General features: G+C 41.5%; 1 protein-coding gene across 2 annotated transcripts in view; it reads right to left on the reverse strand.

The window, feature by feature from the left end:
- The window catches only part of Usp6nl (USP6 N-terminal like), a 128071-nt gene that overhangs the window by 42678 nt on the left and 62652 nt on the right, over positions 1-22741 (reverse strand). The window contains exons 1-4 of one of the 2 annotated variants that reach the window (XM_076939451.1): positions 18501-18634; positions 12045-12112; positions 9111-9193; positions 2998-3037 (exon numbers count right to left, since the gene is read on the reverse strand). In XM_076939451.1, the coding sequence (XP_076795566.1) occupies positions 2998-3037; positions 9111-9193; positions 12045-12112; positions 18501-18555 (246 nt within the window). In that variant the 5' untranslated portion in view covers positions 18556-18634. Of the gene's footprint in view, positions 1-2997; positions 3038-9110; positions 9194-12044; positions 12113-18500; positions 18635-22741 lie in introns of those variants that run through there. The other variant, XM_034510019.2, reaches the window with a different exon arrangement.

Here is a 22741-nt window from a genome sequence, read left to right on the forward strand (position 1 = left end):
TAATTAATTAAATGCACACTTGTATTGGATAAGAATTTTATTATACAGCTGAATCTTATAAAAAATTTAAGTAAACTTAATTTTCAAGTATGTACCCTTTGCTAAACCGTCTTACTTTTCTTTTTTATTGGCATATTTCTTGACTTGTCTATTTACTGGCTTGAAGACTCTAAGGCTTTCTCAACCAAAAAACTACAAATAGTAAAGGAGGAGAGAGAAGTCAATACTAGATTAATACATTTTTATTTCGCTAAATCAACTTAGCTTTGTTTAAAAATAAACAATTTTAATTCTCTTCTCCCTAACCTTTCAAATTCAGGACACTGCAATGCATGCAGGCTCTCCAGCAGCTTGAAGTCAATGTTTAGTGTTAGAATGAAGGTGGACTGTGACTCCTAACAGCCTAGTGTGAGAAACAAAGTAAAAGATCTTCAACACATGCAACACATGAATGGTGCCGTGAACAACAGAGAAGAGAAAACAAGACAAATAAAATGAGGAGGAGGAAGAGGGGGAGGAGGAAGGGGGAGGAGGAAGATGGGGAGGAGGAAGGTGGAGGAGGAAGGCAGGGAGGAAGAAGATGGAGAGGAGGAAGAGGGAGAGGCAGAAGAGGGGGAAGAGGAAGATGGGGAGGTGGAAGAATAAAAGGAGGAAGAGGAGGAGGAAAATTAACACCATGGGGAAGAAGCTCCCAATTTTAGGTTAGATGACCAAGGACGGCCACATTCTGTAAGTGACAGTTGGATAACTTCTTGGAGAATATAAAAGGGCTGAGCCTTGCAGCTACTATGAGGACAACAAAACCGCATGAGAGAAGAAGCCAGTGGTAAAGCCTCGCAGAGGGACTCTGGTCCACGCTCACACTGAGGGGAACCAGAGCTGAGAGAACAGAGGTTATACCAGAGCTGAGAGTAAGATGCCTCCACGCTCTGAGGCTCTGATTAGAAGTCTTAAGTCATTTTAATGGGATCATTTTATTGTTTGCTGAACAGGTAAGACTACAAGAAAGGGAGTAAAGACGAGGCAGGAGGACAGGAAGGCCCAGCAGAGAGTACAGGGGACAGGGCAGCACAAGTGGAGATGAGGCCGAGACGAGACTGGAGTCTGGAGGAAGGAGCTCCAAGTCACTGCATGAGGACACCTGTCTAAGGGCCGAGCTGAGGACCAGTATTAGGCCAAGGAAAAGATCAACATTCAGAATCTAAAGTATGGTTTTTGTTTTTGTTTTTGTTTTTGTTTTTGTTTTTTTTGTGGGAGGGAGAGAGAGAGGGAAACTACTATAAGTTAGAGACTATCTGTAATGGCTATAATGATTTGAGCTGAAAGAAAAGATGGGGGTGAAGAAGGAGGTCCTGTGGTGGCATCAATGGGTCAGAAGACTAAGAAAGTCAGGACACAAGAAGTGACAGGCAGAGGCCTGTTACTCAGCTATGTAGCTATTAAAAGTCCTGTCAAAGTCTCTTGGCTATGGATATTACCAGAGAACCCAGCAACCTATCAATCGCCTGCAGGAGGTGCCCACAGGTATTTTTCATATATGGAAAATAACAATTCTGTTCACATCTTAAGGTTTTGCAACAGTTTTGATTTTCAGAAAATTTTGATCTTAGAAATTTTTCTAAAATATTTTTAAATTACATTTTTAATTTCACCTGTACTGCCTGAAGCTCAGCTCCCTTCCCCAGTAGAATACACACAAACAAAATCCCTTCGCTTTCATTCTCCAGTTCATTTTGGAAGAGAAAGGGGAGCAGGAAGTTCTGAGCAACTAAGACTTCTAGTCCCTACTTCTCACGCATGCCCAGGTGGAAAAGAGCTCTTCACTAAGTACAGTGAAGAAATGCTTAGAGAAAAATTGACAGGTTTACTGTGTCACTTGTCTAAGTCCTTAAAATGCTAATGTAGTGAACTGACCACAGGGAATGTTTTAGTCCTTACTTGTAGGAAGTTGAATAAACTCTCATGGACACTTACTTTCTCAGAGCTACTGGTCTAAAGTGGTGCATGATTATCCAGAGGGTCCATAAGGATCACTTGGGATGCGTGACTCCTGATGACTCACTGCTGTACCCAGAGATTACCACAGCTGTCAAGCCTCCTCACAGAAGCTTCTTTCTTACAGTGGGAGGTGGTTAACAGACCCACAACTGTTCGAGGTGTGGAGAACAGGAATTACGTCCTAAACGGGACATCTATTCCACATCCTCTCCTCCAAGGCTCAGATACAATGATGGGAAAGTGTAAGAGCCAGAGACAGCAGATATTACAAGGAAACTATTTTCTAACACAGCAGGGCAGCTGTACATATGCACTCTCAGCAGTTGTGACAGCATGCATAAGATCTGCACAGGTCAAACCAGACAAAATCCCAGCATGGAGAGGGAGGTGGGCAAGAAGCTACACCCAGTTGCTGGCTAGGAAGCTATTGGCAGCTGATAGCTGTTGAGAAGGGGAGAGACCGTTTTCTTTAAGGGCTGACCACTCTCCAGTAAAGGCCACACATCCAAGAGTATACAGGCAGTCAAAATTTGATGGGTTTAAAATCAAAAAGGACTCAAAGCTGAGTGTCAAGGAAGGAGGGAGGAGTGACCAAAATACACCGTGTGGACGTCTCAAAGAACTAGCAAAAGTTGAGAGAAAACAGTCAAACAAAAACCACTAATGTCACCCATGCCTACTCAATATGGATGGACAGACAGACAGATGGATGGAAGCTCTTGCTATAGAGGCTGTTCCCTACAGGTAGAACCGGAAGCTAGGGTTGAACATTTAGAGTGCTGTCCTTTTCCTTAGTTTTAAAGAAAGATGAGAATTTCAGAAATCCTCCTAAACCCACTTCATGCTTATTTTAGTTACTTTCTTAAGAGTGATACAATTATGGTCAAATTCTAACAAAGCCAATTGCATACAAAACAGTACTCAAAAATGACAAAAGTAGATTCAATTCCTCTTGAGGCAATCCATCAAGAACTACAAACAAACAAAGAGCGCACTTACCCGGTCGGCCGCTGCATTGTGGTACGGGAGCTCTTCCTCACTGCGGAGAACGACAAACAGGGATGGTTGGTGTCAGAGCAGATTCTGACTAACTGTATCCTACGTAACACCTGACTTAGAGAGACACATGCTTCATGTTTCCATCCCACTGAACTCCATAGAAAATATACCTGGTCTATTGTCACAACATGCCTCAACTTCAAATACAGTGGTCACTATCCTACAGGGAATAATTCAAAGTCTGTCTCACTAGCAACAGTCCGACTACACAAAAGTCATGTAGCTAGAGGCTGCCATACTGAACATTTCCATGACGGCAGAAAGCTCTGTTGGAGAACTCTGCCCTAGACCAGGGTTCAGCCACGGTAAACAGTAAATATTTTAGGCTTCATGAATCACACACATAGTCTTTCTTAAAACTATGTGACCTCTACTGTGCTGGTGTGACAGTTCTCACAGATTAGCGGAAGTAAGATCCACAGAACTTCTACAAAGCCAAGTGGCAAGCTAGACACTTAGGTTGGTCTACTATCCAGTGTCCTGGACTATCTATCACCTTCACTCATGTTTCCAACTACTGACTAAAATAAAATAACTACTTAAAATTAGCATAAAGAAAAAAAAAGCTAGAGCCAGGTCTGGGAGGGCCAGAACTAAAACCCCAGCTAATCAAGAGGCTGAGTAGAAGAAAAATATAAAATTCAACAACTGCCTGGGTATCAGTGAGCTCAAAGCCTATATGGGCAACTTAGTGAGACTCTGTCTTGAAATTAAAATGTAAAATCAGAGTTAGGAGACCAGGAGAGTTGGCTCAGCTCAGTTGTAAAGTGTTTGTCACACAAGGAGGAGGACCAGAGTTCAATCCTTAGCAATTGAAACATAAACAGAGGCATGGTGACATTCACTAGGAAGAAAGAGACAGATCTCTGGGGTCTAGTCTAACTGGCTGGGTTACAAAGTACAATGAGACACCTAGACTGAAGGAAAAATGATAGCTTCTGAGAAACATCCAAGGGTGACCTCTGGCTTCTACATGCATGCATACACACATGTGAACATGTACACACATGAACTTGTACATTTGACTGACTGTGTGTGTCACTCACACAGACAAGCACATACAGATGTTGAAGATGTAATTCAGTGGTAGGATACGGTACGTGTCTGGCATAAGTGGAGTGCTAGGTTTAATTCCGAATATCAAAAAAGAAGAAAGAGGGAAAAGAAAAGGAAAGAAGACTTGGCTTCCAATGGTCTGGTGAATTTAAAAAACCTCCTCCCCTTTAATCTGTAAAATAAAGAAAACTTTGCTATCAAAATTTCAACAGTGTTTTTTTAATATAGAAAAGCACAAAACCATTTCTCTGGTTCATGTATGGTATCACCTCTAACGTTAAAGTATCCTGAGTCTCTTATATTAACTGTCAGTAATAAATAAAGTATTGCATATAAGAAAAACTGATTTCAGCAGCTTTCTCAACAGTATGGATGTTTTGGCGACAACATGTGCATATTCTTGCTTCTGTTTTCTCTTGAGATCAAGTGGCACCACTTTTAAGAACATGACAGATTATTAATCACGAGCTTAGTATTTTCTATGTCATTCTTTGTTTCTCTGAAGAGTCCTTACATGAACCATTTAGCCACAGCAATGGAACTGACAAAAGTGGTATAAAGACAGAAGAGAACTTAGAGAGAAAACCCAAATCCCTCTTTTCAAAGATAAGAAAATAAACATTTCCATTTAGTCACTGAGCCTACCACAGAAATGTTTGCTACAACACAATCCAGTGCATCTACATCATCTTCAGCTACTGCTGGGGTGCACACAGAAAAAGGACAGCGGCTGAGGACAGTTTCAGGAATAACCGAAATTGTAAGGATTGAATTCAGTCTTCAGACCTCATATATAGATAACAGAACATGACTGGGTCCTCTCATAGCTTATACCTAGAACTCCCCCAAACTGAACCTGTTATGTGCACACTTATCTTTACAGACCTTGTACTCACGTGGCTGTGCAGGCATATGCTGAGGCTCACATCTAGTGCACAGCCAAACAGATGTATACTAAAAGGCACGTCTGCGTATGCCAATAAGCTCTATCTTTTTCTTTTCTTTCTCCTTCCTACCACCTTTTTTTTTTTTTTTTTTTTTTTTTTTTCCCAAGCCAAGGATTCTCTGGATAGCCCTGGATATCCTGCAACTTTCTCTGTATACCAGAGTTCTGCCTGCCTCTGCCTCCCAAGTGCTGGGATTAAATGTGTGTGCCACCACACTGGCTCTAATAGTCTGTATCTTGCTACTCAAATCTCCTTCAAGCAGAAAAAAGGAAGAGAGCACAGTCAGAATACACAGATGAGTATTCCTCCAGGTCAGCAAACCATGGTTGTCCATGGGTCAAATCTTGTTTGCTGTCTGGTTTATAAGTAAAGTTTTAATGGAACACTGTCATTCTTACTCATTTAGTACTGCCTGGGATCTAGGGTTGTTCTCCCCTATAGCATCAGGGCTGAGTCACTGTGATAAAGACACATGGGCCCACAAATGCAAAAAAAAAAAAAACATTTAATATCTGGCTCTTGCTAACAAATGACTAGTCTCTATCTCTTGTTTTAGAGAATCAGACTTTGCAGGCACACGCAGAACTGCTCAGAGACAATACTCAGCTGACAAGTGTTGAGGCGTGGTCTGTTATGTATTATAATGCTAAATACTGGCCCCCAAGGCCTGGTTGCCCCCAGGGACATGAGAATAGCAGGTAGAGCCAAATGATGCTAAGTAACCTTGCTGCCCAAATTATCCTTGATTAAATAAATCTGTGAATAAAACTGCCTACAGCCTATAGCTAGGCAGGAGATGGGAGGTGAAGGAGGGTTCCCTGGAGAAGATGCCATGGGTTAGGTAAGCCATGAAAACATGGCCATGATGGTTGGCCAACTGGAGTTAAGAGCAGCCCAAATGGAAGATGGCAAATTATAATTTGGTGTTATTGATGGGGAATAGATGCTAATGGCTTAGAGGGTAGATGCCTACCCAGCTCTAGTGCTGATTAAGGCTTATTATAAATACAAATGTCGAGTGTTTTTGATCTGGGAACTGAATGATAAAAGGTGGGGTAGAAACAATTGAGATGAAATACTTTCTACAACAGACAAGCAGCTCCTTCTTATTAACAGTTAAGTAAAACAGCAGTAATCAGAAGAAAGAGAAAGGCTTGGTGGTCATGCTTTTTACCTGGATTAGGGTTTACGTGCATTGCTAAGTATGAGCCTGTCATCTCCCAACAATTCATGTGGAATCTTTTTAAAATGTCAAATAAACATTCACTTGGAAACCTACTTTGTTAAAGTACTTAAAATCAGCTAAGTTGGATATATTGATATGGTTCAATTTTGGTTTTGAAGCAAATTTTATTTTAGTTTCAACCTAGTTAAAATCTATGTCTAAGATTGGTAAGAGTTCTGCCACTTTTCTAATCAAAATGGATAATACTGAAAGCAGGAGCACCTTCTCCCTCTGTCTCTTACAGACCTATATAGGCACGGGACCTACAGCTGACTCCATTACCTTTTATAAATACATACATTTGAACAAGTAGTTGAACATCTGATGCTTAGCGTTATCTGACCTCCTCTATTTTTGGTACAGTTTCCTTTTAATTCTCTCTTCTATTAAAAACTTGTGACCTAAAAACATTATTATCATTACACAAATACCAGACATTCTTTTGTCCAGAAGACTATGGTGGCTAGTTTTTGCTAAACATTTAAAGTTCTCCAAGCTCCTAAGCAAGCTTCACTTTTCCAGTGTGCAGCTGTAACTGGACCACAGGCTGGTTTGGCAACAGCTTTTATACTCACTGTGAACTCTGTTATCAAACCAAGTCAATCCTAGACTTTATATATCACAGCAATCTTAGTTAATATCAGTGAGTACTCAGCATATCCACCAGGCTAGGAGGTTGTGTGTTGAATTATATTGTATTGACAATGAATTTAAAATCTAATTTGAATTGCAGCAGCAATCCAACCTTGCACACGGCTAACTAAGATAGGAGAGGTGCTCTTTTGACAGAAAGTACCAAAATTTCTCTCCAATGGAATGATAAAGTCCCATCTACTGTGGCAAGCAAAACAGCCATCAGCAGCAAACTGAGGAAAGCTTCACTGAGAGTAGCCACTGTAACAGATACAGTCTCCAAAGCAGAGCATCACACTGGAATGCACTCTCCAGCACTGTTTTCACTTGTGCTTCTGTTCTGGGACTCCAGCATAAAGCAGGTTTTAAGACCTGAGTGGTATGACACCACAAGAACTGATACCTGCCATTTTTTTTTCCCAAGATATAGTCACCTTTGCTCTCTTAGTATGTATGTTGATAGAGGCAGCCATCTTCAAAGGTATGGTCCCCTTGCTGTCTTAGTGTGTATGTTGTTAGAAGCAGCCATTTCAGCCTCCTACGTAGGCACTTCACAGCACTCACCCTGGATCTCTCTCATTAAAACAAAAGAAGGCAACAGAGGCAGCAATGGCAGCACGACTCTGAAGTAAGGCCTCCCCTGGACCCTATCCTAGGAGCTGACCTGTCAGTCAGCTTGAGCACTACAGGCTCACCATCTAGAACCCAGAAAAAGAATAAATGCTTAGAACACTGCCTGGCATACAAGAAATACTCAATGATATTAACTAAGATTATCAAGGTAAGTTATTGGTTGACTTTTCCCCCACTACAGCCAACTAGACCTCAGCCCAAACTTGAAAAAAAATTTAAAATTAAAACAAAACAACAAACAAACAAAATAAACTACAACAGTTTAACTGACAGAAACAAGTTTGGATCTTGGGCAAGAACTTGCCTTAAAATGACTTAAATTTGTTTCAACTGGCAAGAAAGAAAGTTTAGGTGACTAATATACCCTTTAGGAAAGTAGGGGTTTCTTAAACGCATTTCATACTATTTACACTACAAGTCTTAAAAACACATAATGATGATGGATGGAATGGCCAACATGAACTGAGTTGCATCCCATCTTCCGAATCAAGATCTAGGACAGAGCCTAGAAATTCTTTTCAACTTTTCTAAAATGTAGACAAAATCTGTGGCCTACTGAGCTTAAGACAGTTTTTACTCTCAAGTTGTCCTTCTCACATCCCAGGTCTGCACTTAACTAAAACAAATGCCATGGCTTCTCACCACAGTTGTAGCAGTTCAATGACAAGAGGAGGCAGACAGAGAGAAAGGGGGAAAAAGAGGAGGAGAGGGGGAGGAAGAAAAAAGGATGAAGAAATGAAAACATCGAAGGCAGAGCGTTGTGGACAGTGACTGGACCCTAAGCTCTGCTGTCCTCTAGTGAAGTTCAGTCTCAGACAGCGTCACACAGGCAACAGCTCGAAACGTCAAACAAGCTTCATTCCCACATCTGACTTCTTCAAAGCCTGGGCACACTTACAACATGGAAGGTAATTTTGATTCTTTTCTCTAGACGAAGTATGAAATCATTCACTGACCAGAAGCCAGCCAATAGGCAAGATGAACACACGATTTAGACAGTACTAGGACCTAACCCACCCAATGGACGTTAGCTTGCGGGACAGCTTTATGAGCCAACATCTTTTAACTGAATTACTAGTAGTCTCCCTTGCTCAAGGCTCTACAAAGCGCAGGACAGATAGAGTCAATCTTGAGAATCGATATCAGGATTCCATTTACAGCTATAAGGAAGATCCATTTGGCATTTTTTTTTTTCATTGCTCAATCTTAGGTTGTGCAACACTCATTTTCTAATTGCTAGTTATTTTAAAATTCATCCATATAAAATTATGTTTTATGATATTTTAAAAATATAAATGTTATCCATGTACATTTAACTGTTAAATTATTAATATAAGTCATTTAGGCACTGATTGTGCACTTTACAAAAACACAAAGGTAGTACAGGTGACATTCTTAACTATAGCTCAATTTTAACCAAGATAGTTAAAAATGCTAGGAACAAAAAGTATAGTAGGTCATTCCTGGAAGTTTAGAAAAAAAATCTACTAAATTTAATAACAGATAACCAAGATAAGATTATAACTAAAAAACGACAGCTTTCAATCTGTGTGACTTACTGTAAAAAGCCAAATCTATCAGTGACTTTGTAAACAAGATAATCGGCATCTTCCCAGGGCTCGATCTCTGCACCTTCCCGTCCCTGAAACAGAGATAACAAGAGGGAATTTACAACACCAAGTAATGCTCTTCCAGTGAGAAAGAGCGAACAAGTGGCATTTTTTACCTCAACTACTTCTGTCAGTGTAATCATTGCCCCTTACCAAGAGCTGACATAGGTCTTTCTCTATCAGAGATGTCCTGAGGGAAGTCACTGGGGACAGAAAGCTACTGCAGGAGAAACTGATACACCTATGTTCTAAAATGAACTCTGTAAACAGGCCTTTCAGAGAAGGCCAGGCAGTTTTGTCCTCCTTGGCTTTGTTTCCCAGCTTCATCAGCCCTCAATCATTCTTCTTGCCAAAGTAAAACACTGGCTTCCAAATGGGTGTGGTAGCACTTGCATTTAATTCCAGCTCTTCAGGTGCAGAGGCAAGCGGATCTCTGAGTTCCAGGCTCGCTAGAGCTATACAGCAAGCCTCCCCCACCGCCACCCTTTCTCTCTCTCAAAACAAGTAAGATGTGTCAGACCTGAGAGCTCTCTTCAGTCTGCGGGACTGAACACTACTGCAAGCACTACTCAGCAATGGCTCTCCTGCTCTCTGGCCTCCCCTCCTGTGTGGCTGTCCTCTGCTGATCCCTGGCAGTTCTCTTCAAGCCCTCAATCTCTCTATACAATTGCTTTTTCATAGGTGACCCTTAACTGCTGGGGTGCACTTCCGGTACCACCTACCCATGGGCAATGCTGATGAGTTTAGGACACCTAAGTGCAATCTCAACCCTTCAAATTTCAGACTTGTGGGCACTTCCATCTGAGTGTATTTTATAATGCTGCTCCTATGCTTCCCTTCCAGTAGACTATGACTATCCTATGGGTCAGGACTGTCAGGAACCAGTTCTGTATTACTTATTTACTAAGGCTAACTACATGCAGGTGAATGGCTGGGTAGAGGGAGAGGGGTGACTGCAGGTGTGTAGGCAGTGCTCCTGGCTGCTCCCACCTGAGGAGTGGTACCACCCACAGCAGAGTGGATCCTCCTACATCAGTTAACAATCAGACAGACTTACAGACAGGCTCACAGACTAACCTATACATTTCTCAATGAAGGCTTCTCTTTTCAGATAACTCTGGGCTGTGTCAAGTTGACCATTAAAGCTAACCAAGCCGGGTGGTGGTGGCGGCGCACGCCTTTAATCCCAGCACTTGGGAGGCAGAAGCAGGCAGATTTCTGAGTTCGAGGCCAGCCTGGTCTACAGAGTGAGTTCCAGGACAGCCAGGGCTACACAGAGAAACCCTGTCTTAAAAAAAAAAAACAAAAACAAAAATAAACAAACAAAAAAAACCAACCCCCCCAAAAACCCCAACCCGCCCCCCCAAAAAAAAAGCTAACCAAGACAAGGGCACTTCACAGTGAGACACACGGGCCTGGTGAAGCAAATCTCACGAAGAATTCACAGCTGCGGAGCTCACATGCACCACGGGTGAACCTACAGCATCACATTGCCCTCTAAATACACATATGAGAGCAGCTTCCAGTTCTCATCAGAGAAGCTTCTTTGTGTAGCAGACAGCTATTAACACAGAAACTCACTCTGGGTCAAATTCAGGGAGTCAGTCAGTGTCTGAGAAGTGCTCTCTCATGAATGGGCTCCTCTATATTATCCCTCTTCTCGTCCAAGGCTCATGAACATTATGGAAGAAGGGCCAAAAGGCTGTTGGAGTCAGAGGTCAAGGAGGAACAGGATAAAACAGTGTCTTCTGAGTATAACCAAAACCAGTGTACTCAGGAGCACAGCAGTGGTGGCTGCCTGCATACTGTCCAGTCAGTCAGCATTTCAGCATGTAGAAGGAGTAGGTCCTAAGCCCTTACCCTGTGCTGAAGAACTATTGACAGATACTGACAGACAATAGATGTTGGGAGAAGAGGCATCAGTCTCCTTTAGGGGCATGGTCCCTGGTAAGATGAGCACATCCCACCAAGGCTGCACTCATCCGTGTGCATGTATGAGCAGCACAAACCGGACTTGATGGGAAAGAACAGGAAGGAAGGAAGGAAGGAAGGAAGGAAGGAAGGAAGGAAGGAAGGCAGGCAGGCAGGCCGGCCGGCAAGCTACTTGAGAGCAGCAAAAAGAGGTGCAGAGTAGATCTGGAGGAGCTAGGAGGGACAGGAGTGAATATGATCAAAATACATTGTATGTGTATGAGAGTTTCAAAGAACAAAAATATTAGAAAATTGAAAGTAAATCTCATTACGATATATGGGCAAAATGTTAGTTAAAATTGAATTTATATGGAACATTCACATACCACAAATAAAGTATTCACATAAGATTATTTAGTTCTATATATTTACATACTCAAGTGTTTATTAAGTAGCTGTTATGAGTCAAAAATTGTTCCAGGTATTTAGAAGAATAAATCAAACAAAATTTCATAACCCAAAGAGTTTCTATTCTAGAAGAAAGAAGCAGATAACAAGCAACATATATCAAAACACTGAAGTTACTGGTATTTGGATGACCATAAAGAATGTCACTGGGTAACATGAGAAAGAGAGCAGCTGCAGATCACATTCAAAAAGGAGGATCTGAGGAACCATGTCAAAGAGGTGGGCAGTGAGGTCTTTGAAAATCCAGGACACAAGTAAGAACTGCAGGAAGGAAACAGCCAGTGCATAGACACAGAAGTGGGAGTGGGCCCACGTGGTAAAAAGCAGCAAAGTGGGGTGTGGGGGAGCAAAAGGGAGGGAGGAGGGGAGGGAAAAAGAGTTGAACTCTATGTTCTCACAAAGAGAACAAACTTCCTGTGATTTCAGCTCTCCAAAAAGCAAGCCCCTTTCTATTTATATGAATGTTTTAATAAACACACTTAAAGAGTAAATATAGATACTCACTCTGTCATATTTAGCAACTATTTCAGCTCGTTCCTGAGCAAGTTTGAGTGCTACATCCTGGTCCGAATCTGTAAAGAGATCAAATTTAGATGGGCTATTATCCTGAGAATAATAAAGTTAATCATAAAACTAATAGAACATAAAATATGGCCTACAACGAAAAAGTAATAAAATCAAAATGATGATTTAGGTGCAGCTTTAGAATACTAACTGATCCATCATGTCAATACTATATATAAAGTCAAAGAGTGTAAATTCATTAACACAGCACAGGCTTCACAAATCTAAGCCCTTGTTGTGGTATTAATTTCAATGAGATGTGCCCCCCCCACACATACACACACCTCCCAAGGTGTGCTTCATGTTTAAGCATCTGGCCTTGAGCTGGTTGCGATGTTTTGGGAGACTGTAGAACCTTGACTGGCACGTGGGGGACTGGGGGATGTAGGAAGGCCTTGATCATAGAGCCCAGCCTGGCACTTCTCTCTGCTTGCTGGTTTAGCATCGTTTGAGAGGGCTCTGCAACAGTTCCTATCACCCTGCCTCCCCAGCCATTCCCCTGAAACCATAAGCCAAAATAAACATGTCTTTCCTTGGCTGTGTCTGTTACATAGTATAATATTTGGCCACAGTGACAAGGAAAGTAATAGATACAGCACTCAAGGATCAACTTTATGTTGGGAAAATCTTTTTGAACACTGCGTGAAGATGTTTCACTGTCCTTGCTCACCTGCCTAAGGCACCTTCTGATTGGCTTAATAAAGAGTTGAATGGCCAATAGTTAGTTAGGCAAAGGATAGGCGGGGCATCCAGCAGAGACAGAAACTCTGGCGAGACTCAGAGGCGAGAAAATTTGCTAGCAAGATATGGAGAAAGAATCAGGTGCTGGGACTGAGGCGAGGTAGCAAACCACGTGGCAGAAAGTAGATTAGTATAAAAGGTTAATTTAAATTAAGAGTTAGTTGGGAACAAGCCTAAGTTATAAAGCCTAGGCTTTCATAATTACTAAAAGGTCTCCATGTCATTAACTTAGGAGCTGGGTCAAGCATAGAAAGGCCTTGCAGTTAGTTATACTTTGAATTAAAAATTTGATAGACTAGGAAGGAGAAACTGAAATAATAAGCTCTTTAGGTTTTTAAATACCTAAGGATTTAACTGGGAAGTGGGAAGCAGGGCAATGAAGGGGAAGAGAGAGAGGAAGAAAGGGTAAATAACACTAAGGATGGTGAAAGGACCACGGGAAACATTATTTTATGTTTGCCTAAAAATAAGACATATATGAGTTGTCCTAGTTTGCTCTCTATGGCTGTGATAAAACATTCTGACCCAAAACAAGTTGGGGAGTATGCCAATTGGGTGGTGGTGGTGGTTGTTGTCTTGTCAACTTGGCACGAACTACAGATAACCTAAAGAGGAAATCTCATTGAGAAAAGTCTCCATCTGATCAGTTCACATATCTCTGCAGCAATTTCTTAATTAATGATTGATACTGGAGGGACCAGCCCACTATGGGCAGTGCTGCCCCTAGACAGGTGGTCCTGAGTTGTATAAGAAAGCAAGCTGTGTCAGGGCAAAGATGCAGGGAGAGATGCTGCTCTGCTCAGCAGCTTCTACTACCAGCCCTTGGGCACTCACCCCTATGCTCAAGCAATCACTGTCAATGACAAAGTGACTACTGAAGTTATAATTGTATTAAATTAATGCTAATGATCTGGATATTTTATTTTATTTTATTTTATTTTATTTTATTTTATTTTTGGCTGCTGGGGTAACTTAGCCCTTAACCAAGCATATGTGGTTGTTTTTGGTTTTCTGGGTTTTTTTTTTCTTTTTTTGGGTACAGCTATAAAATATTTGGATATAGGAAATGTTATTCTTGCAGCCTTGATATTCAGGGTGGATTGTAAAATATGAATTTTTGTGCGATTTCAAAGATTTAGATTATTTTGATAACATTATTTACAGATTTAAAAGATGTGGTTACCACAAGTCTGTTGAGGGGAAAAACTACTGCATAAAATAACTAACGTGGAATAAATATTTTGCATCAGGAAAAAAAAAAAAAAAAAAAAAAGCAAGCTGAACTAGCTTCAGAGAGAAAGCCAGTAAGCAGCACTCCTCCCTGGTCTCTGCTTCAGTTCCTGCCCTCACCTCCCTCACTGATGGACTGTGACATGAAAATATAAGCCAAATAAACACCTTTCTCCACATGCTGGCTTTGATCTGTGTTCACAGGAAAAGATAAGTAGGTGGACAGATGACGGACGGACGGATGGATGGATGGACGGACGGACAGACGGAGGGGAGAGAAATAGATTCCAAGGATCACAATAAAAATAAATGTCAAATCCAAATCAGAGAATGTGGAAAAGGCATAACCAATCAAGGAGATAAAGCCAGGGCATGGGCAAACATTAGGAACAAGAAACTCGCAAGACCAAAAATAACAAAGCAGCTCCAGTGTGCTGAGTGTTGGCAGACAGCAAAGCGCTACACCGAGTTCTCTAACAGGCCTTGCCACAAATGCTCACAGCACTGAGGGACAAGTGTCATTCTTAACCCTGCAGCAATCATAACCATCATACATGAGGTTTAGCAATGTCAGACAGACAGCTCAATGACAAAGCTAGTGAAAAGTAAAGATCAAGATCAAGACAGACAATCCTGACTGGACAGCACGCCTCTTTAACCACTGCTTCATAAAAATGACTCCAAACACACAGAAGGACATAGACGGAACACACATATCTACTTTGCCCTCAAATCCCATTCCCATGACAATTTAGGGACTCTTGAAGCCCCTCTCACCACCGTTTGGCTATGAATTGTCCATCAGAGACAGCTGAGAGCTTGGTCCCTAGCTGAGCATACAGTGAGGTGAATGGATAGTGAGGACATTAACCTCACCCAGGGATTAATCCCCTGAGGAGTTAACAGCCCCTAGGCGTGCTTTTCTCTCTCTGCTCCAACATCAGCCATGATGTTCTACCTTGCCACACATCCACAACAGTGGAGCCAGCCAAGCAGAGACTGAGATACAAACCAGACTGAAATTGTTTATCAGGGGCATTTTCTCACAGTGATAGGAGAACTGACTAACACACCCTGAAGACAGGGATTTATTGGGGAGATAGGAGTGAAGTTAAATATAGGGAATGCGGAAGGGCTGTGTGTGCAGAGGTGAGCGCCTGACCCTGAACCAAACCCTCGCTCACCCCAGCAGAAACGCAATCCTTTAAAACTGAAGGAGTGGGAAGCACTGTTATGGCATGCTCTCTAGCACACGGAAGGAAACAGAACAAATCAGTCAAGTTGACTCAGAATGGTTATTCCAACTGAAGAGTCAACCAACTGTTTCCAAGGCAGGTATTATACACTGCTGCACCATTACATTGGTGCACAGTTCTACCCCACACCCCCCAAAATCTAAATTCGTGGGGTTGAAGAGATGGCCTAGTGGTTAGGAGCACTTGCTGGTCTTGCAGAGAACCTGGGTTCAGTTCCCAGCATGAACATCCTTGCTCAACAATCTGTAACTCCAGTTTCAGGAGATCCAACCCCCTCTTCTGACCTCCCTGAGCATCAGGCACACACATGGTGCTCATATATACATGCAGGCAACACACTCAGGAACATAAAATTAAAATCTAAATGAACAAAACAAACTAAAATACAGAGAAGAAAATCAGCCTTGATATTACAAAAATAAAAGTTGTTTTTAAAAAGCTGTAAAATAAAAATCACTTTGCATCCACTTAGACTGAACAACAACCAACGTGCTGACTGTACCACTAGAGACAGGTCATCTGCAGCTCAGAATGCTATGACTAAGCATACAAAAGTACCAAAGGTTCCTGGAGAGTCGTCCGACAGTAACATCAGAAGTCTTACAAAGACATACATACCCTTTACCCAGCATTCCACCTCCAGGCACTTAGGTCAGTGAACAAGTACAAGTTACTTTTATTAGTTTAAAAAACAGCAAAGTGGGCTGTAAGCTTAACTTTTTCTCAACCCTAATTTTAATAACCATTCTTAAATGCTTTCTGATCTCCTCCAGCCACTGCCCACCAGAGGTGGTGGGAAAGAAAGGTCATTAGAATACAGCGCAAGTGGACCTATTTAGAAATTTTTCCTTGGAGCAAACCCCATCTGCTTTGTCAGGAAACCAGCAGTTCAGTTCACAGGAGTCAGCAGCAGCAGCTCACTAGCGAACACTTCAAGAATATACCAGCATCCAGTTCAGTAGTGTTGGGAGAGAAAACACGAATTAACAGTGGTGGCACGACCCAGCAGAAAGAGCCAGGTCTCAGCAGAATTGGCACGAGTCAGTGGGAGCGACCAAAAGTTCTCTGCTGTGCCTCTCTCAATGAAGTGAAGATCAGCAAAGACTTGAAACCTAGCTATGCCAACAGGACCCTGTCACAGTCCACGTATACAAACATCACGTTGTCCTCCGCGGGTCTTGCCTGGCCACTTATCTTGCCTCAGCAGGTGAGTTTGTCTTAGCAAAACTCTGCGTGAGTATGTATCAGCTGACATCACTCTGCCAATCAGTCCACCTGCGGAAGCCACAAGAAGCCACTAGAGCACCACCAGCAGGGTCCTGGTGTGCTTGTCTCTACGGAGTCATGATAAACGGAGCTCAGGTAAGCAATGTAAGGCGAGCCAATACACATGTGGTTAGTGAGCCCTTCATAGAGAATCCTTTATCACTTGTCCTTTCACGGGCCTGCTTTAGCAAGCCATCCTCACCTGTGTCCACTTCAGGAGACACTCCTTCATGGGGTGTGAGTGGGGAGTGTTTCGAATTTCTCAGAGTATGAAACATGAATAAGCACTCTTTCAGTGCAGGTGTGAACAGTAAGTACGTAGAATGGGCCTACAGAATAACCACACACTAGTTGTTCATCAGATGTTTACAGTGAACTCGTACACAGGAAAGTCTGAGAAAAAAAATGCACACTATCCCATTTCCCCTCTGCCACTCAGCTTTGAAGCAATACACTCATGCCTCTACTGCAGAGGAAGAAAGCGAGTGCACAGAAATTAAATTCAAGCTGGGAAGCTGAAGACCTACTAAGCTCCTGGATTGTAGCCAGAGCTGCTAAACACCTCCGTCCAAACCAACGGACATGTTTTCCTAGGGTAACTTTTACAGGGGGCCTTTATTCCCCCACCACTCCTAGGAGTGCAAACAGATTTCTAACATAAGAGGAAATAGTTTTAAAGAGTAAAAGAAAGAAGACGAAACAATGTGGGTGGGAACTGCAATGTCAATAATCCAGGAAAATGTGGGCAAGCCGCTCTCTATGGACCTTTACTCAGATCACTACCAGTCTAAAGAACTACCAGGAACACCCAACTGTCTAATAGCAATCATTCTGGAATAGATGAAAAACAGTTTACTCCAGCAAATAAGTAAGCTTTAAGAACTCCCTTATAAATGTTCTATCCTTGTGTCTCTCTCTGAAGAGAAAATTTTATTAGCATTAATGAATGTATTCTAGAAAGAAAGTAGATTAAAGGCTCAACTAACCTTGTAAATTATAGCCAAATATGCTTCTTTTAAGAGACAATAAGGAAATCCTAGTTTTTCTACTGCTGAATTTACAGACATCCGTAACTCACATTCATGGAATCATCTAGACCATAGTAAATCTGCTTACAATGTGTTTCCTGCTCTCTTGGTTTAGTTGATAAGCCTTCAGAACACACTAGATTGTTTATTTAGAACCTCCATTGTGAGAATAATTTACCCTAAAACTATGATCACAAAAAAACAAAACAAACACAAAAATACCAAAAGCCACCTAGTCTCTGTCCAAGTATGCAGAAGTTTGGGCAACAACTGTTCAATGCCACCACTGCTCCCCAGTGCTTATACACGTGCCATCAGAAAATAAACATTCAAACAGGCTGCTATCACACTATTTACACTATAACTCAATGTTCCACTTTCATCAGAAATCCTTAAAAATAAGTTTCTCTGGAAAAAAAAATCATTGCCAAAATATTACATGATTTAAGTACAATTCAGCAATCCTGTTAAAAAGATGTATGTCAAGAAGTCCCTGCTCTTAATAATAAGACCATGGAGAAAGATGAGAAATGACTATTTTAAACAGCCCCCTTACTTTACTAATATAGTAGTTTAATACTCAAGTTTACGGAAAAATATCTGTAGGCACAAAGTTATGGAAGAAAATGACAACTACAGTATTTTTCAGAAGCATTTTAAAATCTGACATAATTTGATGTCTAAATCGTTTAAATCCCGCCAAACTTTTAAGAATAAGTATCTACTTGAACTACATTCTTTAAAAACACACATTACATTTCTAAATTTCAAATCCAATCCCATAAAACATTGAGAGCAGATTGTCTTTTCCTTGTGAATACTTAGGTAAGTAAGCAGTAAGCATAGAAAACAGAATCAACTTTAAAGCACGTTACCCTTGGTTAGATAATCAGGCTGGCCTTGAAAGGTGGCAGCGGTCTCAGTCCTCATAGAACACTATCTACTCCAAGGTCTCACTACTGAGTGAGAGGGTTAGGTGGTACCTCAGACATTCTGCAGCTGACAGAAAGAAAAGACTGGCACGGCTCTACTTAAACTGTGAAACAGGCTCAAGAAAAGAAGCTTGAGACGCACTCTTTCTTTTTCCAAATGGAAGAAGGCCTCACTGTGGTTACTTGGACTATGGATACTCAAACAAAGATGATATTTGTTGAGAGAAAAAAACATGCCTTTCAGACTGAATGATGAATCCCAACTAGGAGCCACAGCGGCCTACACCCAACATTCCATCTCACAGCAAACAGGGGCATTACACAAGTGAACTCACACGCCACTCTTACAGGCCAAATTAGCCACATTCTTAGGACTTTCAACAAGAGTTGTCATGGAACGTGCGTGTGCGTGCACTCGCGCACACATGCACACACGCACATGAGCACACACAAATTAAATTGAAAAAGAAATATTTTTCAAGTATATTTTATATTTTAGCATAAATTTTAATTTTTTGTTTTTTATTGGATATTTTATTTATATTTCAGGTGCCATCCCCTTTCCCCATATCCCCTCCCTAAAAAACCCCTATCTCATTCCCCCTCCTCCTGTTTGCTTTTATACAATTTTTTTAATGTTATTCAAGGGCTTTATAAGTTTGGTAATGCTCAATAACAAGATGCCCATACAATCAGAAGTGTAACCCAATACCCAACCTAGATATACCAACTATCTTTGACTGGCGGAGACAAGCAAACATTTCTCTCTCTCTCTCTCTCTCTCTCTCTCTCTCTCTCTCTCTCTCTCTCTCTCTCTCTCTCATCTCCTAGCTCCTCCTCTCCTCTTCCTCTCCTTACTCCTCCCACCTTAGCTCCTCCTACATATCACCCTTCCTGTGAAAATAAAACTTTTCTCTCAAAATACAATTAGAGCATAACTATACCAATTTATGTCAGTAGTTACAAGATAGACCTAATACCCACTCCATCATTTTGTTGACTAACCAGAACCTCTGTCATCTCTCCTAATTAAAAGACTTAGTTCTGAAAACCTGGCTTTTTTTTTTTTCTTGGCTTTAGAATGAATGTCAGCTGAAAACCATCCTCTCAAATCTTTTCTCTCAAAGTAAATAGCCAGGATTGGCTATGAGAAAGCTACCCCATGTGACCTTGACACCTATAAAATTAGAATATCTCCTCTACGTACTTCACCACAGTATCTAAGAAGACACCATTACTGTGGCTACACAAAACTGTGTTGCCTATTAATATTCAGAATACATTGTTGGTATCCAAAATAAACCTTAATGTGCACACATACAAAACTCATTACAAACTGAAGTCTCCTCTTACAAGCAACTAATAATACTAAAATCTCTATAGTATACAAAAGTGTCATGTTTTGTACACATACATATTTTATTATTATTTTGATTTATGCGTGTGTTTGTGTAAACAAACACATGTCCACAGAGTCCAAAGACAGTGTCAGGTCCCCCTAGAGCTGGAGCAGCTTGTGAGCTGCCCAGTGTGGGTGCTAGGAGCTAGAGCTCAGTGTGGGTCTTCACTGCAGAGTCAAACCCACGACCCCGCATATTTTATGTTCTCTTTTCAGTTCGAATAAACCAGAGGCATCCTTTAAAAATGCTGCACTTGACTCTTTCTACCTGCTAGTACACACTGGCGGTAGTGCGTATCTACTGTCTAAAGCCTGCCAGTGCAGGTCCCACCTCCCCATCTCTGGACCATCAGCTCCACATGACACAATGTCTCCAAGACATGTGCCACCTCAGGAAAAGCTCTTCTCTCCTCCTTTCTTCCTCAGCTCATACGGTCCTCTTTAAAAGTCACTTGGCTTTCCACACTCTGTTATGTTCACTTTGGAACAACAACAAAAGATTCTAATCAAAGTTGGAATTATAAAAATAGTACGAGTAACCATGGGAAAGGCAGGAAAGCCAGGGAAGGCTGGCTATATGAAAAGGTGGGTGTCATAAACCCTACCTCTTCAGAACACTAGGCGTCCTCCCAGACAGCTACATGTTTCCATCCACATTCCACAGCCCTCTAGGTTAATATGCAATAGCTCATAGAATGAAAGCACACCAAAGAAATAAGCCTAAATGCTTTAATACTATCTTTTAATTATCAGTAAATGCTTTACCACTGCATTCAAAATATTTACATTACTGCCAATATTATTATCCACATTCCCATTATGTCATGATTTAAATGGTTTTAAATATTTTTCATTAAATTTACAGAATGCATATCTTCAAACAAATTTCCATTAGGAGTTCGGATGCTAAAGGCAAGCAGATGGCGGAGGCCAGGGGCCCACTGTTTCCCCGCTTCCCCAGCAGTGAGCTCGGCAGCACGGCCAGGGCCCTAAGGGCAACAAGCAGGCTGCAGCTTCTGCTTCTTTAATATTTATCACATTATTGCTCAAAAAAATTTCTTTCCAATCAGCCCTCAACTGCTGTTTCAGACAGCCTTACCCAGTCCCCACAACTCTCTGTGTGATATGAATAAAAAGATTAACAGTTTGTACCAGATGAGTTGTCTTTAAGCACGCATGCTTAAGATTAGTGAGAACAGGGTACAATGGCCAATACCCTAAACATAAAGCACCTAGCATCAGGTAGATATTCAACACTTCTATAAAAATGTTAGCTTTAACAATTCCTGAAAATGCTTCTATAACTTGCTTGCTAGTATCTAGGAAGAAACAAAATAATTTCTTAAAGTCTAAAAAACAATTGCTGACAAGGACTCATAAGAGAAAATCCCTCCCCCTCAAACTATCGGCTACTCTGCTTTACACTGCCTGTTGTCCTAAAGATAACTGGCTAGTGCTTTTGACCTCCAGATTTCTGTATCTGGTAACTACAGAATTTTACTGGCATTTGCTTACATGTCTGTTACCTCTGTGAACAAAAGGCCTCCATGCTGGACTTTGGAATCTATTACGTCTCATACATATGTTCCACTAACAAATGTGTATTTCTGCTTTTTCTTACGTATTTACTCCATTTTAAAATTCTGCTTGTAGCTGGCACTTACATTTCTATGGATTCAAAAGTTTAGACACAGCCAGTCTCATCTGTTTTTTTTTAAAGCAGCACTTCTGATTATTCATACCCATCAGAAGGCAGGTAGAGCACCGGGGAAAGATGGGTACCTGTGCCCTGTCTGCTATATTTATGCTCCACCTACTTCCTCCATGCCTTGCTCCCACACAGGACTTCTCAGTCTCACTCTCTCTACCATAAGGCTTTGTGCGCTCCAAGGTTTCTGTCATCCTTCAGGCCCAGAGAAAAGTCTTCAGGTAGGGCAACACCTGTACCTTCTCCCACACCCCCCTCTCTCCACCTTTCAGGGAAGATGATGTTTAAAGTCAAGGCTCTAAAGCATCAGAGCAAGGCTGGCTGGCTCACCTTTGTCACTCTGTCTCCAAATGCACTCTCTATGCTCTTTCTCCTCCCTGCTGAGGAAGGTATCTGCCCCATAGGAACACTTGGAGTGCCTAACTGTTTAGTCACCCAGTGGATCAGTTCATCTAAGAGAAGCCAAAAGAAGGAACCTTTTGTAAACCAAATGCTATGTCTTCAATCAGCCAATGGAGGATAATTTGTCCCTTACTTCTTAAGACTAAATTGAATCGCAACTGACTCTCAGAAGCCTCAAAATTAGACTAGTAACTCCCCCACTTCATACAATGACTCAGAGAAAAAGGAAACGGAATGATGTAATAATATTTAAACACCATTCCTACTCATGAGAAACATAATTACTAACTGTTGAATATGAATGCAATTCCCACCATTGAGTGCAGAGGTGAATGACATGTTGCCAACAGACAGTGTTTATGATACACCCAAGACAAGGGATGAGTCACTTCACTCCCTTTGCCTCGCCTACTGTTGCTGACAAAGTCAGATTATACCTTGACTGCTTTTCCAGCAGGACGATTGTCTAATAGGTGGTGCAAGAGCAGTCTGCAACAACTCCTTATTTGTGGATGTTCCACGAGCTGTCTACTGAGATATTACTACCCAAAAGACATTGCACTAGGTAGGCATTTAACACACATGAGCTCACTTTCCACAACAACTGTTATGGTAGGCTTATGATTAAGTCTACTTTTCACACGAGGAGACTGATGTGGCAAGATTAAACAATTC

The sequence above is a fragment of the Arvicanthis niloticus genome, chromosome 8 (genome assembly GCF_011762505.2).
Source record: "Arvicanthis niloticus isolate mArvNil1 chromosome 8, mArvNil1.pat.X, whole genome shotgun sequence".
NCBI classification, from domain to species: domain Eukaryota; kingdom Metazoa; phylum Chordata; class Mammalia; order Rodentia; family Muridae; genus Arvicanthis; species Arvicanthis niloticus.